This window comes from Rhinolophus hipposideros (genome assembly GCF_964194185.1).
Source record: "Rhinolophus hipposideros genome assembly, chromosome: 6".
NCBI lineage: Eukaryota > Metazoa > Chordata > Mammalia > Chiroptera > Rhinolophidae > Rhinolophus > Rhinolophus hipposideros.
The window spans coordinates 32,162,418-32,179,091 of record NC_138052.1 but is presented as its reverse complement, the minus strand read 5'-3'; the positions used below and the strand labels follow the sequence as shown (position 1 = coordinate 32,179,091).

The 16,674-nt window shown below is 35.4% G+C and overlaps 1 protein-coding gene across 5 annotated transcripts in view; it reads left to right on the top strand.

Annotated features, from left to right (window-relative positions):
• CACNB4 (calcium voltage-gated channel auxiliary subunit beta 4) overlaps positions 1-9,583 on the top strand; it is a 227,882-nt gene extending 218,299 nt beyond the window's left edge. For all 5 annotated transcript variants that reach the window (XM_081052654.1, XM_081052651.1, XM_081052650.1 and 2 more), the window contains 2 exons: positions 2,770-2,955; positions 5,159-9,583. In XM_081052654.1, the coding sequence (XP_080908780.1) occupies positions 2,770-2,955; positions 5,159-5,422 (450 nt within the window). In that variant the 3' untranslated portion in view covers positions 5,423-9,583. The remainder of the gene's footprint in view (positions 1-2,769; positions 2,956-5,158) is intronic.
• The last annotated feature ends 7,091 nt before the right edge of the window (positions 9,584-16,674 follow it).

Sequence of the window (16,674 nt, the reverse complement as noted above, 5' to 3'; positions counted from 1 at the left end):
TAGTTTCCCCCAATATACTCACTTTCTAACATCCTGGTCCAATCAGCTGTGTTATTTCCTAAACAGTTCAAAAGAAAAATTGTCACAAATATACAGGCTGTGAAATTCTTCTTCATTGAAAATAAGTCGCATATGTCAGTATTTCATTCAGAAACTGAAATTTGCTTTCCTGTGTGCTTTTGAAAGCCTAAAAGCAGTTTCAAATCATCTTTCCATGATATAGCTGTCTTTTTAGCAGTGCAAAAGCCTAGTTTACTAGAAATGATTGAGGCTTAAGCAAACAGCCATATGCTGATATAGACAAATGCTATCCATTAGCAAAGAGAAGTACTTTATTAAAATTACTTGTAATAAAGTGTATGTTTAACTGTCTGCAGCCATGACAATGTAATATCTGGGGCAGTCAAGTAGATATAAATCTCATTCAAATAACATTCTGCAATGGGGGCTGCTTACCTGGTTTTTCCCTCTCCTCTCTGGGCTTTGCAATCCTGGCTGTGATAGTCAGAACCCTCTGTCCAGGGGTCCCTGGAGGGTTTTTTAACTTAAGACTTTATGAAAGCATAAAAATGATTTGTTGAGATGACACACTGGTGAGAACCCACATTATAGAATAAGGCCTATGTAATTGAATTATACAGTTAATATAAATACAATTTTATCGACAGCTGACTCCAAACAACACACATCCTAGAATTTGTGAACAAGTTTAGTCTGGAGTGGCTGGTAGAATGGTCCTTTGTTCCAGTGGTGGCTGGTTTCCTCTTTCTTTCTGAGTCTGTGGATGCTTTTTGGGGTCGGGCTGTTCTTGTCCCACTCCAGTTAGCACTACAGTGCTATCAGAGAATGCAATGTTTACATCAGAGCATTATGCACAGATTCTATATTTGTAACTGTTAAAACTTTACATTAATGGGGGCGGGTACTTCTGATTACAAAAGACAGAAACTCTTTTGAGTTAACTTTAGTGGAAAAAGGGATTTCCTGGAAGGCTATATGTTCATGAACTGTAGGAACTAGCAGTTTTCCCCGTCTCTCATGGGTCATGTGGTTATCTTCCAGCATGCTTTCGCTTCTCATTATGTTTTATTCTCTTCTCGCTACAGATAGAATTCTTTGACTTACTCATAATTTCCCTTTCCTCATAAGTTCAGCTTTCACATGTCGTTCTTGGCCTCCTCCTAAATCCAGAACTTTAAGCCACAGCTCCAAACATTGACTGGCTCCGATTCTTTATCGTTCTAAATTAAAGACCCAGTGTGACACAGATTATTTTGGATTTTAATACTTGTTTCTCCCACCACACTGTATGTTTCTTGAGTGTAAGGGTGACGTCTGTTTTCTTTGTCACGGTATATTTACAATGCCTAGCACAAAATAGGTACTGAGTAAATATTTGATGAATTAATAAAATATGCAGAACACCACCTGAAATCTACTAATAAATGTTCTTGTTGGGTAATGGCTTCTACGTGAGTTGAACTGGCTGAGTGTTGGACGGAAGTCACCTTACTCTTCTCCTAGTTGCTAAACATTTCTCTCGGCTCCAAAGACTTTCAAACTGCTTTGCAAATTAAGGTCAAAATGTTCAGTAAAGACTCATGCAATGAAAACATTTACACAGTAAATGTTGGAGGAGAAATTGTTTCCATGGTGATGTCTGCTTCAGGAAAGCCCTCACCCTGATGAGTGAGTCAGCTGACCCACCACCGACTCAGTCACCCACTTGCCACTAATCTACAATCCAGCCACAGTATTAGTGCTGATGGTAGTAACCCTGTATTTGATTCTTTACTGGAAGGTTCTTATTTTGGTAAAAAGAGCTCATAAAAGCAGGTGGGTGATGGTGGCCGTGGTGGGAGAAAGTTCGGATCCAGCTTTCACTTACCCGCGGAATGGCTTTCCTCTTTGTGAGGTGCCATGGGTTTCTGACTGTCCCTCCAGGGAATCTGTGTCCTCGGTATATCCTGTCTGTATTCCCGACCACACTGCAGTGACAGAAGGGCCACTCTGCTGCTTTGGATGGAAGAATACTTCCTGAGTATAGGACAGATGAAGTTCTTACTGACAGAAACATGGACACCAGATACTTCATGTGTGACGCCCATTCCCTCCCACAATTAAATATGTACTCCTCGTTCTTGTTCTTTTCCAACCATTTTACACAACGATCTTCTGTTAGTGGAAATCACTGCAATGTGGTTTTCTAGACTTAATCCCAAACCTTCTTTCCATATTGTTTTACTGTGAGACGGGTAACGTCATTTTCGCCAACATTCTGAATATTATCTAAGTTAATGTTATTCCCTGCAACGCAGTTACTTGGAAGGTGCAATGTTTATTCCCATGGTATGGTCGTTGCCCAAAACATTTTAGAACTCCTCTTTCAGTACCATTAATTGCTTTTCTCATATTCTGAAGTATAATTCACCTCTATAGGACTGTATGGATAAAGATGTGAATGCATGATCTTTTCCCTCTAGTCTGCTTATAAGACTTTTACACTTACCTCACCTTTTTCTTCGACATAATGAAAAATCTAAATATTTAATGAGCCCTCTCATTTTTGGGTCAGTGTCCAAGTTTGCCTGTGGTTAACTGTGCAGCTCGTCATTTGACTTTTAACTTTAGAAATTGCCAATATGACCCCTCACATCTGATATTTGCTACTACACATTATAACGCTATTATTTGCATTAAGTGGAATTTGAGGTTGCATTGCCAAAAATGTAAAGTGTGAATAAAATGGGTTTCTCTTGTCATCTGCAGGAAATGTTCGACGTTATATTGGATGAAAACCAGCTGGAGGATGCTTGTGAACACCTGGGAGAATACCTCGAGGCGTACTGGCGTGCCACCCACACAACCAGTAGCACCCCCATGACCCCGCTGCTGGGAAGGAATTTGGGCTCGACAGCGCTCTCACCCTATCCCACAGCCATTTCTGGGTTACAGGTATTGTCACTTTTCACTTGTGCTTTTGCAATCGTACTTTAAGTTTCTATAGGGAACTCAATTGGGATAGAGACCGATTGTCCTTAATCTAAAGAGGGAACCATGTGTGGCCATTATAATAAAAAAAAAAATCTAAATATTACCATCATGACCTACCCTAAACAAAGGTACCCAGACAATGGCCCTTTCCTTAGAACTTTGATCCCTGTTAATTCATAATGGCTTTTACTTAGATAAGTTGATTCCTCTATGTCTAGACTCTGCTAGGGAACTTAACACCTACTCGGTGTTAAGAAGCAACTGTCCATTACTTCTCCATGTCACTTCTTAAGGACTGGCAATGGTGGCAGAGTCAGGCACCATGGCAGCTAAGTAAGATAGCTGGGGATAGGTGGACCTTTTAACTGCCCTTAACAAATCCTGCCCCACAGGTGCTGGGTCCCCTTGCTTGCCCAATACAGAAGGTGCACATGAGTAGAGCTCCTCCGTTTGCAAACAGTGACAGATCCCTCAGTTTTCAGTGGGTGGGGGGTGTGGAGGCCCACCTTGGTGACGAACACAGGCTCTCTCTTCTGCTGTTCCTGTGCTGCACTCAGAGCTAGATGTGGGGAGCCAGAAGCATTATGATACAAAGTGAATCTTGTCTTTCTATATCAATTATTATTTACCATTTATCAAGCAGCTGCTGGAATGTGGCCAAATCCCTAGCTGATCGAGGAACATGTAGTCAGTTGAGCCCTCTTACATCATGACTAGCTTTGTATTAATGGGTTTTAATGATATTGATAATTGAAGATATGATTCATTCTGGAATGCTATTATAACTGTATTACTCTGCTACAAAATCACATCTTTGTAAACAGAAAAACTGCCATCGAAATGAATAGCTTTTGAGGCTGGAAATGAACGTGGGAAATATGCTACTGTATAACATACATATATACTGTATACAATATATAGTATATTGTATGCAGGACTATTTCTTGCCTTATTTCACTGCCTGTGTGCTGATCTGAGTGTGGCATTTCCACTGACTAGTTTGAGTTAGCTCCAGATTGTACATTGTAGGATGAGAAATGGATGCATGAAGCAATATGCTCCTATAATGTACGTAGAAATGAAATGTTGCACTTTGTTTCTACATACAACACTCCTGACTCCTCATCTCAAAGACAGCCGCCTCTGATGGTTCTCCCAGTGTCGCTTGAGTTAATAATGGTACCCTTATCCTGTGGCCTATTTCTCCTAGTAACCATGGCATTTAATTGGTAGATCCCTGGTTGAGGTTAAAGGCACAGGCTCTGACTGTTGAATGAGTTTCCTTCTGTGTGAAGGTGAGTGTACCTTTAAGGGAAATGTCCTTGGTTTTATTAGGATCCGGTACCTTAATTGAGGTGACCCACCTAAGCAGGTAGATACAGCTATGTGTTTTCCATGATTTGAAGAAAAAATGCTAAATAACATTTTCTAAGACATTAAATAAGTGTCTGAAGATATTTATTTCAATTAATGGCATTAAAAGGATTTAGTTAATATCTGAAGATTACTTTGCAGGACATTTCAGTTGAGGAAGCAAGATTCATAAATGTATCAGTTAGTTGGCTCCACAATTGTTGTATACAGAATGTATTCTTTCCTTTGGAAAGAATGATGCTGAGTCTTACATTTATGTAGGATGCAGAGACATGTGCAGTATTTTGTGGGCAGCACAAATCATAATTGCATTAAAATATTTTTAAAAGGCATAAGGCACATTTAGCTAGTTAAAGGTGAAGTGTGTGACTATAGGAAGAAAAAGATTTTATCAGTTCAAGAGAGAAATAATAGATTCTCTCTTTAAGTTATTTCCCAATAGTAAAATAATCCTCATTTTTTGCAATAGACATAGAATTATTAGGCCTTCCTAAATATATTAAGTTCCATTCAGCAGTTAACTTTCTAGTCTGCATTTTTACTAGGTAACATAATCATGCAGCATTATGTAATTAAATTCACACACTATCAGCACTTCGGCATCGTTGCATGTTACGTGCCAAATAAATAAGATCAGATATTTCGAGCAAACCATTTGTGCATCAAAATGCTTTGTTACACCAGATATTCAGCATCTTGTTGTCCAGAGCCAACTGTTGTACATACATTTACATGTTCTAGGGGAATGAAGCTGACGTTATTTAATCAATCAACTGTCTGATATTTTTAGAGCCAGCGCACGAGGCACAGCAACCACTCCACAGAGAACTCCCCAATTGAAAGACGAAGTTTAATGACCTCCGATGAAAATTATCACAATGAAAGGGCTCGGAAGAGTAGGAACCGCTTGTCTTCCAGTTCCCAGCATAGCCGAGATCATTATCCTCTGGTGGAAGAAGACTCATATCCTGACTCACACCAGGACACTTACAAACCCCACAGGAACCGAGGATCTCCTGGGGGTTACAGCCATGATTCCCGACACAGGCTTTGAGTCTGCAGAAACAAACACAAAATTCATCTGTTGACAATTTGCCATAGCACGGCTAGGATAAACCAATCATCTTAACTTGGCAAGTACAGCGCGGTATTTACTGTGCTTATGGGCTGCTGTCATTTGATGCTAAGTAAGGGAAAAAAAAAACCCAGAAATGTACATTATCCCCTTAACGCTAGATGGATATTAGATGCCCAATCATATAGATATTTTTAAGTGCAACATTTACATAGTAGTTCCTTTTGTTTTCTTCATTAGATTTAGACACATCAATTTGTAATTTAGGGTACTTATCAAGGCACATTTAAAATAATTTCCCATGCTGGAAATTCCAAATGACCAGTTCCAGTTGGAACCAATTTATAAACCAATTCCTGTTGGAATTTGGGTGAATCGACTAGAAAGTCTACTTGAGCATGTTGCAATCAATTTAAAAATCTGAAAAAAAACAAACACAACCAAACACCTAATTAATGAGAATATCAAAATACCAATAAAGGCCAAAACCAGCTATGGTATTTATTTGCTGGAAGCTAAATTTACACTTAAAGTTGGAATGTATACACATTTGAATATATGTTCATGTTGTCAGAATGGCTTTTCAAACTTACCAAATGTATTGATAGTGCCAAAAAAAATGTCCAATTAATGCAGAAGTTATACAGTCTCCTCAGATTTTAATATTTTTCTTTCTTTCCTGGCACAGCTGTTGTTTCAAAGTGTTTTGCTTTTTGTTTAGTCACTACTGTTCATTTGAAGCTGGCAAAAAAAAAAAAAATCTCATAATTTCTTTAGCAGTGAGAGAGAAGAGTAACAGGAAGTCCGTTCATAGCTGGTTATGTGAAATGGAAAATAGGATGTTGTTTCCCCTTCAGTCAGTCTGAGCACAACTACATACATCCAGGAATCTAGAATCAGATAGTAAGCATGGGCACAGATCCTCCTGAGTGCAAAGCTAAACATCTCCAGGAAGAAGTTTATTTATCCCACTTACCACAAACATGGGTCCCATATTTCCCACCAGGCACAATTTAGTATCTTTCCATTGCTTCACTCAGTCTCTGTCTTTGAATATCTGAATTTTCTAGCCCTTCACCAAATTCTTTATAATCACGGTAAGGATTTTAATTTTACCTGGACGCATTCAACTTCGATATTGAAAGATGGTTTATACAAAACGATTAATTTTTGAAAATGTGAAAGCAAACGATGGCTTTCAAAGCTTAAAATAAAAAGTAAAGTCATAGATTCAGAATATGTTTGTTCACTAAACTTACAGCATTTCTATGGTGAAGAATTATAAAGAATCTGGAGATTGAGCTGCCTTATTTCTAATCAACACTCCTCTTCACCTAGTATTAAGTCTTCACAATTTTTCCAGTGGCTTATAATTATGGAATTGGTGACCTTCTCTTATATTATCAAGGAAGCCTTAGCTTCACTATTATCCAAGACACTATTGAAATTGACCCTTTTATACAACGCACAAATGTCTTTGGGAAAAGACTCTTATTTCTAAAAGTCCATAATGCATGCGTTTTTCTAAAGCCCCAATAGGACCTGCATAAAAATCCTTTTGTACTGGTACATGTCATAAGACCTATTTTTTAAAAAACAATAAGAATTCATTTTCTATTATCTTATTTTCCCCCAGGCCTTTCAATATTTAGGCTCTCAAAGCATGCATCAGTTCAATGATTTTCCTTACCATGAAAGTAAGTTTCATATTCTTGATTACTGATACATATCTTAAACCCCATGACGACCTCCCACATTCGCTCCTCTCATGTTCACCGTACAGATCCCATTATGAACCTGTTTAGCTGCTACGGAGGGTGCCTGTAATTATATAAGTTATCTCAAATATGTGATACAATGAAAAACTATGGGCTCAGTAAATTCTAAAAGTTATCATGCAATACTGGCGTAGGACGTTATTTGTCATCTGGTGAAGCTTACAGAACTTTCAGTTAAGACATTTAAAAGAGGGGTATCCATTAGGCACTTTAATAAACATATAACCTGCCATTACTGAATACTTTGTTAGAGCACAGAGAGCATTTTCCAGCAAACAAAAATATATTTATTAACATGTACAGCACATACTTGCATGAGAAAGAAAACATTAGCCAAACATTTTTCTAGATGCTTTACTGGTTTCTTGTTTGTGCGCATTAAAGTATTTAATTGCAAAGAGTGCACCACAGTGTACAAATTTAGACTAGACAGCTGTTCAGCTTTTTCTGTAGTAGCATTAGCAATCTGATCATTTAACTACTTTAAGATAGTGACATTTTATGGCAGGTCGCTATAACAGCATTGACATATATTTCCTATTCAGCAAGATTACCATTCTTTCTACTTTTAAAAATCACTTTTTTCTAAAGGCCTCTCAAAGCCTTGTTTCTAAGTCTTCCATGCTGATGACGCGAGAGGTCTGAATATCTGTGCACAAAACCAGTATGTCATTTCCCATCAAGTGTCCATACCTGTTTTGCTTTGCATTTTTATTCAAAAGCTAAACCATCTTAGAAAGGGTATAATGTATATTTTCTTGATGGATATATTTAAAATTTTACTTTGAGATGACATATTCTTCTCCCTTCCTTTTGTAATAAGTTTATCTCCTCCAAATAATAGATAATGCATTTTCCTTTCTTTTCAGCCTTAGAGTTTATTGTGTAAATGATACTAAAATACAGATATATACTAAATAAAATTTTTTATTTTTGCCAAGCACATCAAGCACCTTTGAAAAACACATACTCCACAAATACTCTGTTTTTAACTGATTTCATTTAAAAATAGCAAACGTAAGCAGGAAAAACAAGTCTTACAAATGTTTTGAGACTCTTTTAACTTGTAGTGTAAACCACGTATTCTGTAATTTCAGTCATCGAACATGTAACAATGTAGGCTCACGTGACAACGTGGAAATGTAATTCTGGAGAAAAAGGAATGCAATTTGCCAATACTGATGTTAATTCTCAAGGCTATATAATGTGACTCCAATATTATAATCAACAGTGTGATCTTGTTTACTCCAGTACTTAAAGCAACACTTAGAAATGTTTATAAATGACTGATGGTTCTCTCTTATCTTTATACAGTTCTAGGGGAAAGAAAACTGAAATTAACAATTTAGACTGAGTCTTTCCTAAGAGAGAGTCTTAATTATGTGATGATATTTCATTGCACTTAGTCCTTAATGAAATGAACTTTTTAAATACAAAACAAATTCTGAGAAAATTATTTGTTCCCTTTAAATAATTTGTTAATTTATTTATTATTGTTGTTCGCAAATGTATTTTTGGAATGTTAACCTTTTTTCATACCTGCATACTTGAACTTGTCTGTTGTGTGGGGGCCTTAAAATTCATAATAGGAAGCTAGGGCAGTGAAAGGGAGGCAGAGAAAAAAATTATACCAATAGTTGATTTGCAAATTTAAACTCTTTGAACGAACATATCTTAAAATGTTGTTGAGACCCAGGATGTCAATTAAGAATGTTTCTAGGCAATCTTAATTTGCATGCTAGTGTATTTTCTTAGTTATACAATTTTATTTTGGTATTTGCTAAAAATAAAAACTATATAATGCCACTATAGAAATGGCCCTATATGTTGATATTTATACTACCTCTTCTCTAGAGAAGACAAACTGTCTTTAAAGAGAAAAACACTTTTCAATAAGTAATGATCAAATTTATTACTATTCCTACTAACCTTGCTACAAAGCTAAATACATAAATTGTTAAAATATACCTTCCCTTTAGATTTTAAACTGTTTCCAAATGCTCTTGTCACCCTTTCATTTCTTCCATGTTAGTGAAGTTTTCTTTGAATTGGTTCACAGTTTATCAGGAGGCAAGGTTAATTTAATAAATCATTCATCATAGGGAACAAAACAAACTGCAAGGGAAGTGTCTTTGTGTGCAACTTGTTACAATATCTAGCTCTAAGTCTGAAAGAGAGTAGATCTAGAGACGATGTTTAAGTGCACCTGGTTTGCAAATTCAAATTTTGTTGAACCGTGACTTCTCCTGTGGATACTTAGGCATTTACTGGATAAGGATATACATTCTCTTGGATGCCCATGTCATTGGAAAAAAGAAACTTCATAAAATCTTTCAAATAAATGGGAATGTACCCCTTATTTCTTTTCTATTTCTGCCTTTGTCTTTCATGACAATGTTGCATGTTCTTTTCTTTTTAATTATATAAAACTCATCTTTAAATGACTACATGAATGAAAACATTATAGGAAATTATATAATAAAATTGTTGCATTAGCTCCTCATACCTTTGAATACTGTTAATACTACAACTGTTACTAAGTTATTTACTCAAGCTGGTGTCTGTAGGTCAGAGAACAGTCCTGCTCATTTAAAAGGCAATCATGATCAAACCAGTCAATATAAAAGCTGTCAAACAGAAAAGGATAACATTTTTGTTAACTTTACAGTCAAGTTAGTTAAAAATAGTAAAAGTGGCTTGTATGGACAGACAGAGCTACAGCATTGAAAAATTACTTTTTGAAGTTTTCTTCTTTTCTTAAAACAAACATTCTCAAATGAAATACATTCTCTTATAGCAACTATATCTACTTGTGGCTAATTTAATCCCAAATGCTTCATATAATTGAGGGACGTTATGCGAAGGCTGGAAAATATCTCATCAGATGATCTTGACTAAGGGCTGTAACTCCCACTTACCTAAAAAAAATGTATAAATAAGTGAATAGCAATGAGTTTGGGGGAGTCATAGTTACATATGAATCTTTCCTTTGTTTCTTTTGATATATGTAAAATGTTTGCAGAAAATGGTAAAAAATGTTTCTAGAATTTAGAGTGGTTTGGGGAATACACTGATGCTTCCTCTTTGAAAATTATAAGGAGTTAAAATGAGAACTATCTAAGAACCAAAAGTGGCTGGCCTCTAGCTTTTCAACACTTTGTAAGTGTTCTTGTTTATGTTTTGAACACTTAAATTTCTCAACAAATGGCTATGTCTACATTTATGTAGGGGCCACTCATCCTACTTGCATGCCACTTTCACACAATTTTAACTGAAATCAGTGTGAATTCTGTATGCATAAGGGATATATTAAAGATGCAGGATCATTAATGCTATATTGTTGCATACTGTTTTTCATATGCCTTACAATACTTTCTGGGATGTTATTAAAATGAAAGCATTTTATTGCCAAAACAAATCTATGTTGTTACTTCTACTCTGCATTACCAGTAGAAAAATAATGTAGCAAAAACATATATTGTACAGTACAAAATTAGAAAAGATATATATTTTGCCAATAATATGAAAATAGATTGAGGAGAAAGAAGCACATTTGTTATAGCACAAACTTGCAACAAATCCACTGTTAAATTTGGCAGTTGTATTTTTTAAAATTATATAGATTTAGTTATAAATTTTATCAGATTTATTTCATTTATCATCTTTCTAACTTGCTGCTTAATACTTTTCCAGCAATTTGCTTCATAGCCTTGCAATCTGTGGATGTAATTTATTTTATTTTATCCCCCTCCATAAAACTTATTAAATTTTATTTTGTGATAAGACTCATATTATATTTACTGTTCTTATTTCTTCTTCAATCACAGTTACAAAAAGTAACACCAAGAGAGCTCATAGGGCTACTATGAATTTTGGACATATTTGAAATGTTATATATTTTTCACAGCCTAAAGTCAGAACAATAAAAAATGTCCCAACAACAACAAAAAAGTATTTAGGGATTCTTCAATGTGTTTTGTACTGAATATGATTTTGAAACATAAGTTAAAGCCATTAGCTGTTTTTGTTGAAGGGGTGGCGGGAGGGAAAAAGAGATAAACTTACGAATACTAAAAATAAAATGGGAAATTGATGAAAAAAAGATTTTCCTACTATCCTGAGGGCTGTTGATATCCCAAGCTATTGCTGTATCTACAGCTACAAAGTGGAAAAAAATAATCACCTTTGTCAAGTAATTTTTTTCCTTTCTTTAATTTTAATTATTTATTTTGATAATTTACCCCTTTTATTTTTCTTCTTTAGGTAAATGTGTAGCATTCTACAAGGCATGCTGGGTAAAATATACTATGCAAATGTGTACAGTGCTGCATGTTTTGTTCTCCCTCTGCTTCAGTGGCTTTAAAGGGAAAAAAAAATGTGTTGTTATTTTTGTGAACCAAAACATTTAACAAAGAAAATGCAGAGTGCATGCATATAGTATCCTAATTTCTATGGATTTGTTTTATGGAATTTCAATGTGTACAAATCAACTGCATTAATTTTTTCTTTTATATAATAAATGGAAAAAAAACACACTAAAACCAGCGTTATACCTCTCCTTTATATTCTAGAGATATAAGGAAGAAATACTGAAGATCAATAAGGTATATTTCTATACCTTTTTTTAAGGAGAGCGCAGCTCACAGTGGCTCATGCGGGGATCAAACCGGCAACCTTGGTGTTATGAGCACCTCGCTCTACACAACTGAGCTGACCGGCCACCCCTCTATACCTTTTCTAGCAAAAGAAAAAGTCCACGTTCGTCCTCAAAACAGATTCAATTAAATGACGATTTCCTGACTACTCTGCTATGTGCAATGAGTGATCACAAAAAAAAAAGAAAAGTACTGTCGGTACAGTAGTATTAGGTAAGAGCTTGTAAGTTACATACACACATGAAATAGAATAGAATATATGTGGGAAATAGGGTTGAATACAGTGTAGAAAAATAAACTAGATAAACCTTATTATTCACAAGAAACCCTTAAGTGATTAATGTGGCAGTTATCAGATGTTTCTAAAGATATTCTGGACCCGTAAGAATTCCATGGATGGCATATGGCTTATGACTTGAATTTCATGTGCTCATCGTCAGTTCACCATGCTATGATTTGATTAACATTTGACTGTTCTCTCATTGCAGTGTACAAGAAATACAAAAGAAATGTATATTATGTTGATTATTATCGCTGCATTAGAAATAATTATATAGTCATTTATTACAGCCAGCTTATTTCACAAGCTTTATCACATGTAATCCATCTGAAAATAGGCAAGGCATAGATTATTAGACCCAACTTCAAATGAGGAAACTAAAGCTCATTGAAACTTTTCTTTTCTCCAAAGTACTTTTATCTAAAAATACATATGTTAGATGCTTTTAGGTTGGTAGTCATCGGAAGCATACAAAATAATGTCTGGAATACAATGAATGTTGACTGAATGAACGGTACCTCAGTTACTGGAGTTCTACATGAGGCTTTTCCAACTATCAAGGCATTGCAACCAAGAATCCGAAGCTCCAAAATGGGAGAATTGCAGCTCACTGCAATCATTTTGTGGACCTGGCCAAGTTTCTGAAGCCACCTCTTGTCATCAGCACCTCTCCACTAATAAGATGGATGGTAGAGAAAAGAATCTTGTTTGTCCTGCCACACAACAGGAAGATTAGCATAGTGGTTAGACTGGGGGCTCTGCCTCTCGCCTGGGTTCAAAACTGAGATCAAGCAGCAACTAGCGGTGAGCTTGGGGCAATCACTTAACTTCTCTGTGCCTGGATCTGTTTCTGTAGAGGGATTTTTCTTTGGGCTGTGGGTCACCCTTTCCTGTTTTCTTAAATAATCAAAGACATGATCAAGACGACATAACACACAGAAAATTATTTTGATAAAAAAGAATCTTTTCCTGCTCGGCAGAAAATGTTCGTAATACCTTATCAGGAGCAGACCAATAAGCCAAGAAAACTTTGTCTTTTTAGCAGATGACAGAATATTAAATTTTAGTACACTATTGATATTAAGCTTAGGTTTAAAACCCCTTCTAACAAAGTTATTCAATCTCATCCAGCTCGATCACATATAAAATTTCTTTCCCAAGATTCCTTTTTACAAACCTACACATTTCCTGTATCTCTTAGTTTGCCTCCTCTTACTCTTTCAGATATTACCAATTTATTTTAGGATAAACCATTTTCTTTTAATTTCCTCAAAAATGCATTCCATACCTTATGTCTTCTTTTACTGAAAACACATATCCTTCCATAATAATTAGAATTCTAAACACTTAGAAACATTAATTTCTAATGACAACTAAAAAGTAAGCAATAAGCATTCTTTAGATTGGCAAATTTATAAATACATTTCATAATCTCTAGGAATAGGTTCTTTTACTGGCAAATATATTTCATAATTTTTAGAAATGTCCTTCCTCAACAAAGCACAGAACATTCATTAACAGATCCAAATCTTTTAGTTTCTCTGTAATAAGTTAAAAGTAGATAAAGTTATTTTAACAATTAATGTTACAGTATTTTATCTTATTTGGAAATGATCTGTATATTCAATGAATTTAACCTGGCTCATCATTTCATTTGGCAAAACTCTAAGATTTCAAGTTACCAAAAGATTTTGGGAAACTATTTAAATGGATATACCATAAACATGCAAGTAAATAATGCTGAAAAGTTCACCCCAAACACTTTTTATCCCATCTACATGTATTTATTTTACTTGTTATTAATAATTATGTTTAGGTTACTCATGAAAATTTCATCATACTGAGTTATTTTTCTTGCTGACAAATTTTGCAACAGGTGAACTTATTTGACTAATAAGCCCAAGTAGAGTTAACGCAGATAACTCTAAAGTAATGCCTATTTAACCAAACCAAACTAAAACCAACTTTAATATTAAATATTTTCTAAGATCACATGATCCTGAAAAGCACTGGGGTAATTTTTATTATATTTTTGAGAATTTTTAGATAAATGCTTAGTTCCTTTAAATCAATTAAACAGGTTTTTTTTTTTACAAACAATTCTAGCAATATCCTCTGGAGATAAAACATACATATCGTACTGTACACGTTCATAAATAGATGCAACCAGAGACCTGATAGTTTCATTGTGAATTTTTGGCCCTGAGACAGATACAATAAGGTAAACAAACAAACAAAAAAGTTAATTTATAACAGTTGGAGTAAGTTAAGTTTATTCATTCAGATGGCTAAGACTTTTCTTACTAATATTTGTGGTGAAGACAAGATTTGTATTTTTCGTTGGCAAGGAGCCTTGGAGACAGAACAGCAATTTGTTCTCTAAAAAATGCTTCTTTCCTATTTTTTTTTCTTCAGTCAGGAATTGAGGATGGTGAAGATAGGTGGGATTTTAAGTATTTCTAGAGTTGCATTTCTGATTTAGAAAAAATTTATAAGGACAGTTGCTTTCAATTGCCTCTCAAAATTAGGTTGTAACTTAAATGACACCATCAGTTGATCTACCCAGCCAACTACATCATTCCTAATTTTCTTCTTTTGCTCTGGGTACTGTTTTATTTTAACTTAGGAGAGGCAGCCTTAAAATTATTCCTAACAGGCTATGAATCTTTAGCTTCCAATTTTGCCAATTTACTGATCAAAATTTAAATACCTTTACAGGTTTCAGGCAGAAAAAACAGTAAGCATCTGCTCAGATGGTCACAGTTTCTTTTAGATTCCCTTTTGAGCAGTTTTTTTAATATCCGTTTGTCTTTTAGAAGCTTCTGCATATCAATCAAAAAATGCATTCCATTGTCTCTTAGAGGTTTGGAATTCTTTCTTTAAGGGAGGCCCCTTAAAGTGGACTTAAAACAAACTTTTCCTTAATGGCTATTAAAATTTTAAATTATTTTGGCTAAGTTGGCCCATTTTATTAAAAAGGCACAAAAAAGGAGGAAACAAAATTTTTGTATATATGAATAGCTAGAGTTCCTGGGAAGGAACTTCTTGGGAACTTTTTAGAGGGTCCCATGTTAATGATAAATTCCCCTGTAAGTTGTCATGGCCACACAAAAAGACATATTAGGGCTATCTTTGGATCATTGAATTTTTTAGAGGCCTCTAAATACCAGTTGAAAAATGCTTTTCATTCAGCTTGTTTAACATTTCTAAGATTCCCTAATTATGCTCATAAATATATTAATTTCAGAATCTTGAAAGATCCCCAGAGTGGCCACTGCTAATTCCAAATTGCCCTTCATTTCAGAATCCATCTGGACAAATACTTAGCAGAGGATGGACTATAAATCCAGTTGTTATTCCAGGGTGGGACTGTCCCTCTGTAACATACTTAAAAATAGGGCACCCCACTATGAAAACCAGTATCAGAGGACCCAACAATAAAGGTAACCTCAAACAAAGGAAGGAGGGGCCAGAACAGAGAGTACTCACAACTGGAATCCCCAGCTGTTGGGAAGATGACAGAACACAAAGGCCTCGAGCAGGTACTTTGCTTGAATCCAAGGGTGGCACTGGAATTGAAGTGGAGCATTCTTTGGATCCCATGTTAAAACCGTAAATGTTGAACAAACTCAAAAAGAGTCTGGAGGCTTTGCTAGAAATAAGTAAGATTTCTTCAAGGGTCCTAAGATTTGCAAACCAGAAACACAACTAGGCAATACCCAGTGTTCCAAAGAAGAAAGAAAAGCTGAGGGTTCTTATAGTAGAAAGTATATTTTTGAGAAGAATCAGCCCTGCATTCTTAGCCTTTGGATGAGCCTGAGATGGTAATCGTCTAAATGACCAGTGGTCTGGATAATGGATATTGGGTGGTCTGGCTATGTGAACATTCTTTCCTTTGTCCTTCAAGGGGTAATCAGAGGGTTATCTGGAGGTTTGATGTATATCCAGGCATTGACACAGGACTGGAAAGTTCAAAAGTTTTAAGTTTCCAGGCTACTTAAAACTAGAATAGCATTATTTCCTGATACCACAACCTACTTGATTTGAGTATTGTAGCAGCTTCACAATAGTGACTCCATTTTACGAGTATTTCTTCACTCTACTACTCAATGGATTAATGTAAGTTTCTTCCCCTTCATATCTCTTCTTTAAACTTTGGTTTTTCAACCATAAGCCCCAGAAGAAATCAAAGATGTTTGCTTGCACAGTTGTTAAAAAAGAGGCACTTTTCACTTATCAGTACTGCCCTTTGTTACAAGGACAAGTTTTTTCTAGCTCAGACAACTAAAAAATAACTGTAGACTCTCTTGCGATTTTACTCACATGATCTTTTCTATATGTTGAAAAAGAATAGTGTATGGCTAAGAAAGATGAGGTACAAAGGTGTAGTTTATTGTAGATTTTATTTAATTTCATTCAGCTCTTGTAGATAGGGATCAAAGCAGTCCAAAATGCCTTTTACAGCCCCCCCTCCCCTTTCTTTCTCTTCCTTTTAACCAAAGTCAAATAGAAGGGGAC